Source organism: the organism of the source record quoted next, unplaced genomic scaffold, assembly GCF_019419815.1.
Source record: "Pyrus x bretschneideri cultivar Hongxiangsu unplaced genomic scaffold, Pyrus_bretschneideri_v1 Contig1, whole genome shotgun sequence".
In the NCBI taxonomy this organism is placed as follows: domain Eukaryota; kingdom Viridiplantae; phylum Streptophyta; class Magnoliopsida; order Rosales; family Rosaceae; genus Pyrus; species Pyrus x bretschneideri.
In genome coordinates this window covers 2,747,346-2,765,261 of record NW_025999390.1, presented here as the reverse complement: position 1 = coordinate 2,765,261, position 17,916 = coordinate 2,747,346, and the positions used below count along the sequence as shown (strand labels likewise).

Genomic DNA, 17,916 nt, shown 5'->3' with positions numbered 1-17,916 from the left:
GAGGTATGACATTGTAATTTTTAAAATATAAGATATGAGATTGTGGTTCGACTCATAATTGATGTAGTTTTGTATAATTTACCTTTCATTTTAGTAGACTTATAGTTGACATGCATCAGATTATTAATCCTTGAATTAATTCAGCAATCTCGACATGCATGAAGGTTGTCTGCCCTCATGTTTGGGTGTCTTTTCAATCCTCTTCTATTTTGTGCGGTTACGGTTAAACAACGTCAATATTTTATATTGATTTTTTTTTATAGAAATAATAAGACAAAAATCAATAGAAATATAAAATGTTGATGTGGTTTAATTGTGATTGCACAAATAAAAAAGGACGGAAAGTGCACCAAACAGGAGCAGACAATTTACCTCCTTTTTTTTTTTTTTTTTTTTTGAGTGAAGATACTTGGCCATTTTTCAGTTCCTCCATGTCAATGCTTATCTGTACGTATACAGTTTTTGGTTTGTTTTATATCGTTCGTCGTGCACATTAGTTTTCAGTCCGCCCAAAAGACATGTTTTAGTTCTACAAAGTACATTGACGAAATACACATTTGGTATATTTGCACTCCAGCTGGCTGAAGCTGATCTTGACCTGCTAACACCTTATTAACCAAAATATATAATTCAGCACAGCCAATTACTCACACCTACCCCACTGGACATGATAATGAAATTGATAAACAAATATAACCCCATATACAGGTTTTAGATTAGAGCTGAAAAAAATTGAGGTTTCATCAATATAGATACTAGTTCAACTTTATAATCACATGTAAAATCTCTGCTTTTTTCGATCTGGGATTGATACTCTCAACACGTCCAACTACTTATGGCGATTTTATTATTGAAAAAAATGAGATTTTTAAACTGTAACTTATTTGGTGCTGCTGTAGTTTGTGCGGTTGGTTCATAATTTTCTAAAAGAAGTTAGTGGTGTACAAGTCAATGAGGTAGGCAAGTGATTATAGCCGTCCCCAACAAAATACGAAGATGTGCAGATGGCTTGGTAGAATATATGTATATGTATATATATAAGCAGCCTTCACATTCATATATACATAACAACTTCCTCATCATTACAACAAATTAATTAATTTCCAAGTTTTTTTTTTCTCAAGATATGACTGAAAAGAAAATCCTCACATGGAAATGCATCATCCCAGGCTGTTACAAGAGCACTACAGATCCAGAGAGCCGCCTGCAGCAGCCAGTTCTAAAGCAAACCCCATCCCTGCAGCAGAGACTCTCCATCTCCGATATAAGCAATGATCTGAGCTCGGCTCTCTTTGCAGACGATCTCTCCAACCCCCTCATCAGCCTCAACCTTCACGTGTTTTCGCTCGCGGAGCTTGGAGTTGTCACGAGAAATTTTTCATGGAGTAGTCTAATCGGGGAAGGTGGGTTTGGACCCGTGTTCAAAGGGTTTGTTGGTGACAAAGTTAGGCCTGGATTGAAGGCTCAGCCTGTGGCTGTCAAGCTGTTGGACTTGGATGGTTTGCAAGGCCACAAAGAATGGCTGGTTCGTTTCTTACATGTGTACATGTGTATATATTGCGCGTCAAAAATGATTTTTGCATTCTCATTTCTCCTACTGCCCTTCTTTCTTTTTTCTTAATTTATGATTGAATAAAATGAAGGCAAATAACGGAAAAAATAAAGAGGGGAGAGTGTTGACAAAGGAGAAACTGAGAATGTGAAAATTACTACACTTAACGTTAACATTTGAATTTCAAATGGCCATAATGGCCTTCTTCGTATAAATGGCATTGCATTTTTTTTTCTCTCTCTTTGTTTGTAGGCAGAAATTGTATTTCTTGGGCAGCTGAGGCATCCAAATCTTGTGAAGCTGATTGGATATTGTTGTGAAGACGAGCACAGGCTCCTAGTTTATGAATACATGGCAGGAGGAAGCTTAGAAAATCAACTCTTCAGAAGTGAGTTGTTTTTCTATTTTTTCCGGATAAATTTGTGTTAATTAATCAGCTGCAAAAAGTTTGTTTAACAAGTACTCCAAAAATGCAGGTTATTCTACTCCTCTGTCGTGGTCGAAAAGAATGAAAATCGCCGTTGGGGCAGCGAAGGGCTTAGCGTTCCTCCATGAAGCAGATCACAAGCCTGTCATATTCCGAGATTTTAAGACTTCGAATATTCTGCTGGACTCTGTATGTTCTTCTTTCGGAGCTCCCTTGTACATCTTGCTGAAGTTATGTGATTTTTTCACTTCTTTTTCCGTGCTACATAGGTCGCAAAAAGTCCAATACAACTAAGCAACAATCGAACGTGACTTGATCATCATAAATAATTGGACGCAAACATTCAGGAGGCTCATTCAAAAACTGAAAAGTTGTAAGATTGAATTTTTGAATCAATTTTTTACCCTTCCAGGATTATACAGCTAAACTTTCGGATTTCGGGTTAGCAAAGAACGGTCCAGAAGGAAAAGACACACATATAACTACACGTATAATAGGGACACAGGGGTATGCAGCCCCTGAATACATAATGACAGGCAAGCCAATCACGTTTAGTACTTAATTAGTTGTTTAGACTCTCATAAGTCAAACTAATCAAGTTTAGTACGTACTTAATTGAACACAGGTTGCTTGACGACCAAGAGTGACGTCTATAGTTTTGGAGTTGTTCTGCTAGAGCTATTGACAGGTAAACGATGCATAGATAATACCTGCCCCAGTCGTGAACAGAAACTTGTGGAGTGGGCAAAACCTCGCTTGAAGGATCCGAGAAAGCTCGACGGGATTATAGACCCGATGATGGAGGGACAGTATTCGATCCGAGGGGCTCGAAAGGCGGCTGCATTGGCTTACAGTTGCTTGAGCCACAATCCAAAGCGAAGGCCTAGGATGAGTGATGTGGTTGTGATCTTAGAAGGTCTTCAGGACTCGATGAAGGGTTAGTAGTTAGGCCATTTGTTTATGTAGCACCAAATGAGGAGGACAGTAATAGTAGCATCAAAAGCATGATAACAAGTGAGGCAAAAAATTAGGGCAACGAAAGTTGGAAATAATTAATACGAAAAACAATTTGTACTGATTAAGAGAAAAAGAAAGGAATTCAAATATATTATACTTTGTAATGAACACTGTTTGGCTTTTTAATAGTAAGAAAATTACAACTTGACATATATGAGTGACTCGTACAAAACCTAAAGTTTATAGACTCGTTAAGAACACAAAACGAAACACAAAGCAAAAAGTTTTAAGCACTCGTGTCAAAATAAATATCGGCTTCTTTCATGTAATGAATGTTATTTTTCATAACATGCAAATTAAAAACTAACATAAATACGTACTGAAGTTACTTGTTAAAAATAAGAAAAAATTTATGCACACGTGTCAAACTGTGATTCGTAATAACAAAAAAAAAGTTTTTTTTTTCTTTCCCAAACTGTTATTAAAATAATGATATCATGTCTATTAATGATCCATGTGGTTGGATTAAAGAAATGAAACACTTGATTGAGAATAGACAGAAACCTAATCAAGGTAGACTCAGAAGTTCCAACACCAATATTATACAAACGAATAACGCAGTAACATCAGGAACATCAGGAACATCAGGAATTTCAACAACTGCCCCTCTCTGATTACGTCCTCACAGTAACATCAGGAATTTCAACAACTGCCCCAACAATTCCTGGCTTGAAAGTTTGAAAACTATCCATCTTTAACGTAGGAGAAATTTTTTATTGTAAAAGAAACACGGGGTATATTACGTGTTTTTATATAAATTGTGAGAAATTTTATTTTTTAAGTTATTAACTTTTTAACACACATATCAGATCATTTGTATAGTGACATGTGGTGTATCATCTTGTATGCCGGTCACACTGAAAAATCTCTCTTAATGCATGAGCGATTCCTTTAGTATAAAAATATCGATGTACTAAAAAAAATTGAAGAATTGATTAACTGCTACTTGATGTGAGATAAAAGCACTTGAGGTGACATTTCTTTGAACCAGTGTTTAAAATATTTGTACCAATGAAAATATCGATATGCAAATTTGTGAAAATATCGACAGATATATCGAATATCGATATTGATATCGATTGTTTTCGATGGAGATGATGGAAATTTAAAATAAAACTTTAGAGATTGTCAAACATTGGTTTGGACTAAAAAGCTTCTTCGATATTTAACATATGTGTTAGAAATGTCGATGATATCTATCAATTTTAGTCTAAACACTATGAGGTAAAATTTAGACTTCACTTCGCATTTCCATATCGTTCTCTGATTTTTTGGATAATTTCCATAGAAATATCGACCGTATCGAAGAAATTTTAAACACTACTTTGAACAAAGTTTCACATGGTATATATTCCCTTTCATAAGTCTAAAATGGTGAAATTTCGGGCTCGTTTGGATACATTTTTTTTTTTGTAGGAAACACTTATGCTTATAAACGTTTTTACTATAAGTATTTTAGGAAAAAATAGTTAAAATGTTTATTCAAAAGTCAAGTGACTCCTTAAGAAGTATTTACTAGATTTTTTTTTTCATGGAGAAGAGCATCTAATAGGCGATTTTTTTGGAAACAGTCTCGCTAGGGATGGTAACGGTTCAACTTGGGGCCGAAAATGCTATATCCATCCCCACAATCATGAAAATTAACCATATTTATAACTGCCAATTAATCATCGGGTATTATCCATAACCACACCTATTGGGTAACGGATTCCCCATCGGTTAACAATTATACCCATCTTCGTCAATACAAAAAATATATTCTTTCAATTGATGCATGATAATTTAGTAAATATTAATTTTACCATTAAATATTTGATGTATAAAATAATTTAATGAATGGATCTTGTTGAACATAAAAATTAAAGCTAAACTTTGATAATGTTGGCTGATCTTTGATATCTCCCATAAGTACTATTGGTTTGGATTCTCATAGATTTTGATTCATATCAAAACTTTTTAACTTGCCCACAAAATGCAACTTTTGTATTCTCAAGGTAATGGATTAAATGAATAATTAGATCCAAAACCATAACCGAATATATAAATACTATATCCAAAACCATTATATTATATATAATTATATCCAATAATTATATTATAAGTATATAATTATATTATATATAATTCGGTTTGGATTCGAGGACGGATACGGATTGGGGATCCCTATAACCATATCCAAAACCATAACCGAATATTATTCACGGTTTTTTCCCATGTCCAAAATATATCCGAATTTTCATACCCAAATCCAATCCATTCGGACGATTATCTATAATTATCGGGTTTAACGATTAGAATTGTCATCCCTAAATATCACGCAATGTCATTAGAAGTGGTTATGCATGGAGTTTTTTAACCCGCACCACACTTTTGTTATAAGCGTTTGTGGTAGAAGCACGTCGGCACTTTTAAAAGCATTGAAAAGTGCTTTTCACCTGGAACTTTTTTTATATGACGATATCATAAAATATTTTTGTTTGACGGTAAAGCTTTTAGCTATTCTAAAAACATTGTTAAATAAGACGTAAACATGAACACGATATAATCACCAAAAACATAAATAGTTGAAAGTTAAAACACCAAAAATGGTCTCAAGAAAATAGAAATTGACACATTTGGCATCATGAATCACAAATCAATAGTCTAAATTTGTAATTAAACATGTAATAAATAACTCGTATCCTTCCACGAAATTAAAGCGGCAGACGCAAATAGCGACCACCGCCGTCACGACTCAAAGTACAAAAACGGAGCGTTTTGAAGTTCCTGTGTACCGAGAGTATGAGGGCGAGTTATTTGAGACTTTATCGGCGCGATCGAGAGAGTGAGAGAACAAAATGGCGGCGACGGGGCAAGTCGCTGGAGGTCTGACGGCCTACGATCGCGAAGTCTTGACGGCAGTTAACGCCGGTGCGGCGAGCCTCTCGTTCGTCGGGTCGGGGTTCATCGTCCTCTTCAAAGAGCTCCGCAAGTTCTCCTTCAAGCGCGTCTTCTATCTCGCGCTCTCCGTACGTCCTCTCTCTCTCTCTAAACTTTGCTGAAAATGATAAGAATTGATTGCGTTTGTTAGATCTGATTGCTCGATTGCCGGTGACGTGGTGTGTCCTATTACTGGAAACTTGTAAAAACTCGGAAATTGAACAAAGTCTATAAATGGATTTAATTTCTTTAAATTGCTAGAAAAATGGGAAGCTCTTAGCTTTATATAATGGATTTACCTTGGTGACTTGAGCTTGAAGGATTCAAGATAAATTTTAGGGGTTTAGGGCTTTGTTGTTCTTCAGTGTTTAACTCAAATTTTGAATAAACTGGAAGTTTAAAGAAATGGAAACTTTATTGTTATTGTTATTTTGGAATGCAGGATATGCTTTGTAGCTTCTTCAGCATGGTTGGGTAAGCTCATTTTTCCCTCCCAGAGAAGTGCATTTGGATAATATAAATTTTTTATCTGATCCGGGTTCTAAGCGGTTATAAAGTAAGTTGCTTTCATGCGCAGGGATCCATCCGGAGGATTTTTCTGTTACTCGCACGGCTACGGTACTCATTTCTTCCGTATAGCGTCTTTCTTATGGACCAACACGTTCGCTTTTACACTCCACCGCACAGTTGTTAGACACAAAACTGATGTTGAAGATATGGAGGCAATGTTTCATTTGTATGTTTGGGGTATGACCATTTTACCTGTTGCAAAAGATCTCTCGTTTTACTTTCAGTGATGTTGAGTTAGCTTCTTCTTCTGTTCCTCCAGTGAGAGATAGAATAAGGGTTTTAGAGAAAGGAGTTATTTCTAAATGCTATATTCTGTTTTCATTATGTATAATTTTCGAAGCTCATTAGAGTTCATTTGCTTCTTTTTCTCCTCTTCACTGGGACTTCATTAGTTGTGACAGTTGTGTGCTCTATTGGGAATAACCATGGCCACCTAGGTACATGGTGTTGGTCACAATCAGGGCGTACTGGAAAGGTAAGGACATAGTACCTATTAGTTGCAATGTTTTAGTTTCCTAGACCATGGGAATTTCTAGAATTCTTTTGCAAAAAGTTGGTTGTGTGCTTATTATTGCAGTGCGTCGTGCTTATAAAAAAAAAAAAAATAGAGGGGAAGTGAGGATTTTTTATATGATATGTGGGAGGATTTTTACAGAGGGGAATTTGGAAGCTGCTGTCATCGATACTATATTTATCGATTTGTTGGCAAGATACCATAACTTTAGATTAAAAATGTATAACCAATGATAATGGAGTAAAATCTATGCCCTACTCATGGTATAACTGCATGAATAACAATATCTACACTGTGTTGTAGATTCTAAACAAGTTTTATCTGTACAAATCAAAGCATCATTTGTACTAGAACTACGTCAAGTCAGCATTGCACAATTCGGTCATTTAGAGTTCTGACTATAGCTGTCTGATGTAATTAAGTTTTCTTCACTGTGCTCTGATTTTTCCGCCCATTTTTACAGGCGCTCAACCTCATAACATTTCACATGCCACTTTGGGGTGCAGTTCTGTACAATGGTTTTACATATTTTCAAGTGATAAGCGTGCTGAAGAATGCAAGACATGTATGTATTGGTGCTGTCATTTGTTTTTTCGGACAAATAATTCCACTCACTTTTACACTTGTTGAGATCATTATTCTGGTTTGGAAATTATAGAGGGCGGCTGGCATGTCAGATTCGGTTTACCAATCAGATTCAAGAGCAGAAATGAAGGTGTATTGTGCTGCAACTGGTTTCCTAGGGTCAGACTCAGACTTTGTTATAGACCATTTAAATGTACATTCAATAGCAGTTCATGTTAATTGTTTTCCATTGCTTTCATTCAACAGGCTTTGAACTGGTGGGGGTACTATCCACTCATCCTGATAGGATCATGGGCTTTTGGCACAATCAACGGCATTCATGACTATATTGAACAAGGTCATAAAATGTTTTGGCTCTCAGTTCTTGATGTTGGGACAGCTGGACTCACGGTAACTTGCTAATTTTCTATGGCAAGTTAGTACCTTTTTCTGGTATAATGGGCATTTTGTGTTCCAAAGAACATTGTTCATGCATAATTGTGGTCTAGTTTACTGGTTTTTTTTTTAATTATCCTGATGAAATTTTATTACTTTTATACTTGTTATAGGACCTGTTCAACTCCCTACGGCTTGAACTCCTCAGTGCGACAGGCAATATATGAAAGATTGGATTCGTAAGTCACGTTTGTTTTGTGTTTTTTTCCAATATCAATCTCTCGATGGTTAAGATCGGATTTTATTGTGATCACTGTTGTTGAGTTTTAGTCTTTTAGATATCGGGTTTAGGATGCATTGTTCTTAACTGAATGGTTGTGTTCGGAAACCATTAGGTTTTGGCCAAACAGGCTTAAAATATGGTTCCCCAGCAGTTCAAAGTTTAGGAACCAACAGCAAAGGAGTGAACTAGTGGCGCTGAAAATTGAAGATCGCACCAGCAAGTTGGACGTATTTTGACTTGCCCATTTTTTCAACATTATCTCATTAACTTAACTGAGGATGGAATGAAGAAACGGAAGAGGAGCACAGCTAGGTACGTCAGTACAGAGTTGATTGCGCTCCTCCTCTCCATGGCAATTCCGATCTGACTAACATCTTCAAATGCTACTTGTTCCACATTAGGACTGGTTGAAATTGTTCTGGTAGATTTATCCGTAGATGGTTTGGTTAGAGTAGAATTTCGTGCAGAAGCTGTGATTATGCAAAGATGGATTTGTCAAGCTGTACAATTTTACCTGTAGAGAAAAGTCTTGATTGGTCTTTGATTAGGAATTTCACAATGTTGTCCCAAGAACAAGCGTCGACAAAGAGGATGGGGTTGGCGCTTCGTACCTGAGCCAAACTGTGTCATTATCAATGAATCCAAGAAAAGGTGAAAATTGATCTCATTTTTACCAATTTCTAGAAGCTTTTGCTACGCAATTATTCCTAAACCCTCCTCCTTTTAAAATAAACTTGACTTAGGTATCTAGAGCTATTGGCCAAACCCAACACTCTGTGGGCGCGTCTTTGGTCATTGATCAAAGATGTTTAATTGTTTTATAGGTACAAATTCGTGAAGATTGAAGATGGCGAATTTTTGCACTTAACATCCAAATCGTAGACGAAGTATTCCTTCTGCTTAGAACTCAAGCAACGTGTAAATTACAAACAGCATCAATAATACAAGATTTTTATAGAAAGCAAATGCAAATTGGCAAAAGCAAGCTGCAGCCTATAGAATCCTTTCTATAAAATTACTAAATCCACCCGATAAATCTCTAAGCACACGCACACGGACTATCAGTATCCAACGCCACAACTCCGAAACGCCAACCAATGCCGTTAAACGACTTGTTTGCCAGCATAATCATGTTCCCGATCGCCGCGTTGACTCGGCGGATTTCAGGGAAGACGAGGAGGCCGCGCCCTTATGAGTCGGGTCCCGGAAACGAAGAGAACTCGGAAAGCTCGGTAAATCTACTTCAGTCGCTCATTGACAACCTCGACAGCGTTTTGCGGCCGGGGATTTTGGATGACGTGTGGGCGGCTCCGAGGGCCCCGCCTGCGAGCAAACAGGTAGTGGCCAATCTTCCGGTGATCACGATCACGGACCAAGGGTTGAAGAAGCTCGGAGAGGACGCCAATTGCTGCATTTGCAAGGAAACTTTGGTTGTGAATGACAAATAACCATTAGTTATTTTTTATATATATAAAAGAAGAGAAATACCTTTCCAAAGAAATTAAATATATATGCCTAGATCGCGAGTCACCTCTTATATCCTATGAAGAATAAAAATAAGCAAATTAAACAAATATGATAATAGCATTTGTTATTGATACATAAATAAATGCGTAAATAAGATAAGTAGAGCTTAGTTACCAGATTTATGATCAGATTTTGATGTTTGGGATGTGAGAAATCTTGGGCCACTCCTCTCCACTGCCTTGTTCACAACGCTCTGAAAGATTCGGACAACCCCGAATGATAAGCTCTTGCACCGGTGTTTTGCAGAGGAAGTCTGGCAGTGTTTTGAGGCGTCGACAATCCACAATTGCTACGGAGGAAAGGCATGGCATGATTGAAGTTTCAGAATCCTCTTTGTTCCACCCTTCCACGCCTACTTCCCACTCTTCCAAGGCATTCATGTCGTAAATTATGAGTTGTTTCAACTTTGGGAAAAATGAGGATGATGATGATGATGATGATGATTTCAATGACGTTGCGTAATCTTGGTCGACTATTCCCAAAAACTCACCACCAATCCTTTTCACCTTTTGCATACTCCACAGAGATAGTTCTTCAAGGTATGGCAATTTCCCAAGAGGAGGCAAAAACTCACAATTATACCACTCATTTAGACGGATGATTCTTAAGTTTTGCAAAGACATCATCCAATTGGGGCAGGTGGTGCCCGAATGATGAGAAATGTCTAAAGATTCCAGATTTTCGTGCGGTCGTAAGACATTCAGTATTTCAACAGTGCTTCTTGCTTGCTGCTTGTATTGGACATCCAGACAAGTAATTCGCAGATGAAAGAGTTGGTTCATGTGCCACAACTGTGCTTTCTCGAGCTCATTCTCATCTTTCACATTCCCCTGCAAACTTATGTTGAGACTGCCCTCAAGGTTCAAGACTTTCAGATCTCCCAATTGTAATGCTGCTTTGTTCTCATCCTCACCACAAACCACAACACACTCATCAATTCTTTTCAATTTCTTTAATCTACGAATCCCTTTTGGCATGTACTCCAGCGAAACACAACCATCAACATAAAGATGCTTTAAGCTAATCAACCTTCCCATGTTATCAGGTAGTTTTTCAAATTGCTCACAGCAACAAAGGCGCAAGGTATACAAATTGTACAACTCACAGATACTGTCCGGCAATGTTTTCAAACCATCATTCCATGACAAATCAATATACCTCAAATGTATCAATTCACCAATTTCATCTGGGACTTCACTTATGCCAACGTAACTCAAATTTAATGTCCTAAGACATTTCAATTGCAAAATAAAATTGGAGTCTACGGTCATGGTTTCAGGAAAGGATGGAGGAAGAATTGTGATTGTATGCAGATTTTTGAAATATGCATTAGAAGGTGGGAGTGGCTCATCATATTTCAATCTTAAGGTTAAATGGCGAGCCTTTTTACTCATAACCTCTATTTCATCGCCAACACCCTCAACATCGATAATCAAACATTCATTCTTGGTGAGAGATTGCACAAAGTCGTGAACAATATCATGCATCTTGCAACTTCTAATTTTTCCACTAACACTATCTTTCACCAAATCTTGAAAAAAAGACCGTGCTACTAAGTTATCAAAAAATGCTTCACCAACTTCTCTATCTTTATTCTCTTTTGAATTAAGATAATCGTGTGCCATCCATAGATCAATCAATTCATCTCTCTGAAACTCATAATCTTTAGGAAAACTAGCACAATATAAAAGGCAACATTTAATTGACGGGGCCAAATCATAATAACTTAGTAGTAGCGGTTTGAAAACTTTTTGCTCCACCTCTTCTTGATCCCATATCTTACTATTTAAAACATTTAGCCATTCCCTCCTTGTTCTCTTGTTGTGCATGAGACTGCCTAAAGCTTTTGCAGCAAGAGGCAAACCTTTACATTTTCCTACAATTTTTTTACTAATATCTTCGAACGCCTTAGACTCATCTACTCCTCTATCAGAAAATGCCATGTGATTGAAGATTGACAAACAATATTCTTCACTTAGCTCTCCCAAATTAATCATGTCACTTGTTGCTCTCATCATATCAACAACCTCATGCTTTCTCGTGGTCACCAAAATTCTACTGCCATGATCACCACTTTGGATTAGTGGTGCCCTTAAGCGTTCCCACTTTTCACTGTCGTTGCTCCACACATCATCTAGGACAAGGAGAAACCTTTTGCCCTCGATGGATCTTAACATGGATTGCAGGACATGATCCAACTCATTTGACCTTGAGTCTTCATCACCACTTATGGATTTGGCAATCTTAACCTCATCAAAGGGGTCTGAGACACAAACCCACACTCTCTTTTCAAAATAGGTTTTAACTGTGACATCATTATAAACTAGTTGGGCCAAAGTTGTCTTCCCCATTCCTCCCATCCCTAGAATAGGGATGATAAGGAGCCCCTTCCAATCACTCAACAACTTTGTGATCAGAATGTCTTTTTCCTTTGCTCGACCAAATACGTCTGAATCGACGACAAAAGACGAAGTCTTCCGTCGATCAGGTATTTCTTGAATGACTCTTTCTATGTGTTTAAACTTATACCTTTTTCTTTGCTCATCAATCGCACTTAGCCTACCATTCAAATCTTTTATCTTACTTGCAATGTCATGGCGAAAAGTTACCTCTCTGGCTTTGCGAAAACAAAAGCAACTACGGGAAACATAGAGAGGTACCTTTTTCTTCTTCTGCTTGTTAGCAACAGCATTTTCACCTTCTCGTTCTTGCTTCTCAACCTCCTGTCTTAGCATGTCAGTGTTCCACTCGTCCAGCACGTCCACCATCTCGAAGGATATGTCTTTGAGCTGATCCAACCAGGTCCTCACGCTGGCCTCCTTCACTTGCCTTTGCTCCGCATCTTCGAGAACGGCTTGAATAGCATTGAGATTGCCAGCAAATTCTTCAACATCTTTCTTGGCATTCAAAACAAGTTTCACCTCCTCGTCAACGTACTCATACGCTATTGAAGCCAGCCGATCCAGTAGCATGGAAATGATGCCGTCTGCCATTTTTTCAGCCTCAGAATTTGGTTGACGGAGGAAGAAGAAATGATGAACAAGAAATGCAGGATGGTTTGCGGCATTGGCTCTCTTCTATCCAACTTAAATATACATGATGATTCCAAGTTAATCAAGTAAAGTAAAGGAAGCTTAATTATACGATGATTCCAAGTCAATCAAATCAAGTAAAGTAATTACGTGTAAAAGGGAAAAAAATCAAGCCTTACCATTTAAGAAAGACAAGGCGTTCAATTATTATACAAGTTTGACATATATGTGTGACTCCATAAGACTACAAAATATAAAGTTTCTACACTAATGCATATTGTTTGGCTTTATTATATGTAATGAGTCATTTTTTATGACTTACAAATTATTAATTGGCATATACTAAAAATGATTCGTTAAAAACACAAAACGAAAAGTTTAAACACTTGTTGTCATAATAAATATTGTTTGGCTTCTTTCATGTATGAGTGTCATTCTTCATGACATGCAAATCACAAACTAACATAAATACGCAATGAAGTCACTCTTTGAAAAATGTATGCGCATATGTCAAATTATGGTTCGTTATAAAAAAAAAAAAAAAAAAAAACTTTTTTTTTTTACAAACTATAATTAAAATAATGATATCATGTGCATTAATGATCTATCTGGTTGGTTAAAGAAATGAAACATTTGATTGAGAGTAGACAGAAACCTAATCGGGAATTTTAACAACTGCCCCAAACAATTCCTTCCTTGAAAACTGTCCATCTCCAGGTGGGACCCTAACTTCAATATTTATTAGTATTCACTATAATATTAGTTAGAAATTATCATGGGTTTCCTTGAGAAGCCAAGAATATACTTTGAGAACTAAATTGAAGAATTGGTTAACGACCAGTTGAGATGAAGTTTGGGGGTATATATTCCTTTTCAGAAGTCTAAAATGATGAAATATCAGGTTCGTCTGAATATATTTTATTGTAAGAAATACTTTTGTTCATAAGTATACTTTAAGTATTTAAGAAAAAAAAAACTCGTTAAATTGTTTATTAAACATTCAAGTGATTCCCTAAGAAGCATCTTTTTTCATGAAGAAGTATCTAATAGGCAATTTTTCTGGAAGCAATTATATAATTTGTAAGTGCTTTTAGTTTTCTGTCAAAAGCAATTGGGAAGTGCTTTAATCTTTCTAAAACCAATTCAAACAAAATTATTAAAAATAATTATGCATAAGCTTTTGAGTCGGACCACGTTTTTGTTAAAGGCGTTTCCGATAGAACCGCATCCAGTGCTTATCTAAAAGCATTTGAAAAATGTTGTCCACCTATAACTTTTTCTATCAAAAAATATTATAAAATATTTTTATTTTGCTATAATACTTTTGGTCGTTCTAAAAACACCCTTAAATAGGCCACAAACATGAACAGGATACAATTAAAATTGACAGATTTGCCAACGGGAATCATTTTGGATACAAATCAATACGAGTCTAAATTTGTAATTAAACACGTAAAAAACAAGTCATTTCCTTCGTCTGTCACGTGGAATTAATGCAGCAGACCGAAGAAGCGAGCACTGCCGTCAACTCAAAACACAATACGGAGCGTTTTGAAGTTTCTCTGAGGCCGACCGTGTATTTGAGACTATTGGCGCGATCAAATGGCGGCGACGGGGCAAGTCGCCGGAGGTCTGACAGCGTACGATCGCGAAGTCTTGACAGCAGTTAACGCCGGAGCGGCGAGCCTCTCGTTCGCCGGGTCGGGGTTCATCGTCCTCTGCTACGTCCTCTTCAAAGAGCTCCGCAAGTTCTCCTTCAAGCTCGTCTTCTACCTCGCGCTCTCCGTACTTCCTCTATCTCTCTCTAAATTTTGCTGAAAAGTGATAAGAATTGATTGCGTCTTTAGATCTAATTGCTCGATTTCCAGGGGCGGGGGGGTGTGTTCTATTTCTGCAAACTTGTAAAAACTCGGAAATTGAACAAAAATCTATAAAATTTTGGATTTAATTTTTAGTTTAAAATCGCTAGAAAAATTTGAAGCTCTTGGCTTTGTATAGTGGATTGACCTTGAAGGATTCAAGATAAATTAGGGTTTAGGGCTTTGTTCTTCTTCAGTGTTTGACTTAAATTTTGAAGAAAATGGAAGTAAAAAAAAAAAGTTGGAAATTTTATTGCTATTGTTATTTTGGAATGCAGGATATGCTTTGTAGCTTCTTCAGCATGGTTGGGTAAGCTCACTTTTCCCTCCCAGACAAGTGCATTTGGATAATGCAACAATTTTATCTGATTGGGGTTCTAAGCGATTATAAAGTAAGTTGCTTTCGTGCGCAGGGATCCATCCAGAGGATTTTTCTGTTACTTGCACGGCTACAGTACTCATTTCTTCTATGTAGCATCTTTCTTATGGACTACCACGATCGCTTTTACACTGCACCGCACAGTTGTTAGACACAAAACTGATGTTGAAGATATGGAGGCAATGTTTCATTTGTATGTTTGGGGTATGACCTTTTTACCTGTTGCCAAAAGATCTCTCGTTTTTCTTTTAGTGATGTTGAGTTAGCTTCTTCTTCTGTTCCTCCGATGAGAGATAGAATAATGGTTTTAGAAAAAGGAGTTATTTTCTATCTGATAAATTTGGTTTTCGTTATGTATAATTTGTGAGGCTCATTAGAATTCATTTGCTTCTTTTTCTCCTCTTCACAGGGACTTCATTAGTTGTGACAGTTGTGCGCTCTATTGGGAATAACCATAGCCACCTAGGTACATGGTGTTGGTCACAATCAGGGCGTGCTGGAAAGGTAAGGACATGGTACCTATTAGTTGAAATGTTTTACTTTCCTAGGCCATAGGAATTTCTAGATTTCTTTTGTAAAAAAGTTGGTCGTGTGCTTATTATTGTAGTGCACCGTGCTTTATGAAAAATAGAGGGGAAGTGAAGAATTTTTTATGATGTCTGGGAGAACATTTGGAATGTGGAAGCTGCTGTCATCGATGCTGTATTTATCGATTTGTTGGCAAGATACCATAACTTTAGATTAAAAATGTAAAAATGTTAATGGAGTAAAATCTATGCCCTACTCATGGTATAACTGCATGAACAGCAATATCTACACTGAGACTAAGTTGATCATGAAGATTTATCAATGTTTTAATATGTCGTAGTTCTAAATTTTGATAGCTGTATTTCATTAATTCTTGATATATGTGTTGTAGATTCTAAACAAGTTTTATCTTTACAAATCTAAGCGTCATTTGTATTAGAATTTAGAACTACCTCAAGTCATTATTACACAATTCGCTCATTTGGAGTTCTGACTGTAGCTTCCTGATGTAATTAAGTTTTCTTCTCTGTGCTCTAATTTTTCCACCCATTTTTACAGGCGCTTCACCTTGTAACATTTTATATGCCACTTTGGGGTGCAATTCTTTACAATGGTTTTACATATTTTCAAGTGATAAGCATGCTGAAGAATGCGAGACGTGTATGTATTCTCACTAGCATTTATTTTTTTGCGAACAAATAATTTCCACTCACTTTTACACTTGTTGAGATCATTATTCTGGTTTGGAAATTATAGATGGCAGCTGGCATGTCAGATCGGACTTACCAATCAGATTCTAGAGCAGAAATGAAGGTATTTTGTGCTGCAACTGGTTTCCTAGGGTCAGACTCAGACTGAGTTCGTATATATATAGGCACAGAAATGTGGAAGTTTTATATTTATGATGTTTTAGTGGTCTCATGTTACATGTACGTTAGATTGTTTAACTGTACATTCAATAGTTTCTCTTTAAAAAAGTACCTTCAACTGTTCATCTTAATTGTATTCCATTGCTTTGATTCAACAGGCTTTGAACCGGTGGGGGTACTATCCGCTCATCCTGATAGGATCATGGGCCTTTAGCACAATCAACCGCATTCATGACTTTATTGAACCAAGTCATAAAATATTTTGGCTCTCTGTTCTTGATGTTGGGACAGCTTCACTCATGGTAACTTACTAATTTTCTATGGCAAGTTAGTTTCTTTTTTTTGGTACAATGGTCAATTCACGTTTCGAAGAACATTGTTCATATCTAAATGGGTTCTAGTTTATTAGTTTTTTTATTATCCTGATGAAATTTATTACTTTTATACTTGTTACAGGGCCTGTTCAACTCCATAGCCTATGGCTTGAACTCCTCAGTACGACGGGCAATATATGAAAGATTGGATTTGTAAGTCACAGTTGCTTTGTGTTTTTTCCAATATCAATCTCTCAATACTTAAGATCGGATTTTATTGTGATCACTATTGTTGAGGTTTAGAGATCGGGTTTAGGATGCATTATTCTTACTTAAGTGAATGATTGTGTTTGTAAACCATTAGGTTCTGGCCAGACAGGCTTAAAAGATGGTTTCCCAACAGTTCAAAGTTTAGGAACCAACAGCAAGAGAGTGAACTAGTGGCGCTGACAATTGAAGATGAGCACTAGCCAGTTGGACATATTTTGACTTGCCCATTTTTTCAACATTATCCCATTAACTTAACCGAGGATGGAATGAACGGAAGAGGAACACAACGAAGTACATCAGTGCAGAGTCGATTGCGCTCCTCCTCTCCACGGTAATTCCGATGTGACTAACATGTTCAAATTCTACTTGTTCCATATTGAGACTGATTGAAATTGTTGTGGTAGATGGGTTGGTTAGAGATAGTTTGGTGTAGAAGTTGTGATTATGCAAAGGTGGATTTGTCAAGTTTGTACATTTTACGTGTAGAGAGAAGTCCTGATTTGATCGCTTATTAGGAATGTCATGATGTTGTTCCCAAACCTTTTATTGTTATGTACTCGGGTGTTTTTTTTTTCTGGTAATTTTGTATGACCGGTCAAGCAACAAAACAAAGGGACCCAAGCCAAGGATTTAAACCCAAAATAGAAGATCAAACCCTAGTAACCCTAACTACTCACTGTGCTGCAAGGACCGTCGCCGCAGCCATCAGCAACCAAGGAAGATGCAAAGAACAAGTCTCGACAAGAGATCTGTAGATGATGAGGTTGGAACTTTGTATTCGAGCCAACATGCGGCATTCTCAATTGATCCAAGGAAGACTCAAGATTGACCTTCGCTTGTATTATGACATATGGACGGACATGAAAGGCATATCCTTTCTTGGCTTGTATTATAAC

At 37.0% G+C, this 17,916-nt stretch overlaps 2 protein-coding genes and 2 pseudogenes across 2 annotated transcripts; 3 read left to right on the top strand and 1 right to left on the bottom strand.

Annotated features, from left to right (window-relative positions):
* The first annotated feature begins 1,003 nt into the window (after positions 1-1,003).
* On the top strand, positions 1,004-3,104 carry LOC103952924 (annotated as a pseudogene).
* Positions 3,105-5,686: 2,582 nt separating this feature from the next.
* Positions 5,687-8,919, top strand: LOC103952952 (annotated as a pseudogene).
* Positions 8,920-9,066: 147 nt separating this feature from the next.
* LOC103952943 (disease resistance protein RGA2-like) lies at positions 9,067-12,846 on the bottom strand. Its single transcript, XM_048579130.1, has 2 exons — positions 9,884-12,846; positions 9,067-9,650 (listed from the first exon to the last, which is right to left on the bottom strand). The coding sequence occupies exon 1, from the start codon at positions 12,760-12,762 to the stop codon at positions 9,895-9,897; it is 2,868 nt and encodes a 955-aa protein (XP_048435087.1). The 5' UTR covers positions 12,763-12,846; the 3' UTR covers positions 9,067-9,650; positions 9,884-9,894.
* A 1,414-nt stretch (positions 12,847-14,260) lies between these two features.
* Positions 14,261-17,559, top strand: LOC103952930 (G-protein coupled receptor 1). The gene is made up of 9 exons (XM_009364642.3): positions 14,261-14,586; positions 14,939-14,970; positions 15,074-15,243; positions 15,449-15,543; positions 16,126-16,227; positions 16,324-16,380; positions 16,595-16,738; positions 16,893-16,963; positions 17,115-17,559. Exons 1-9 carry the CDS (start codon positions 14,404-14,406, stop codon positions 17,218-17,220), a joined length of 960 nt encoding a protein of 319 aa, XP_009362917.1. The 5' UTR covers positions 14,261-14,403; the 3' UTR covers positions 17,221-17,559.
* The last annotated feature ends 357 nt before the right edge of the window (positions 17,560-17,916 follow it).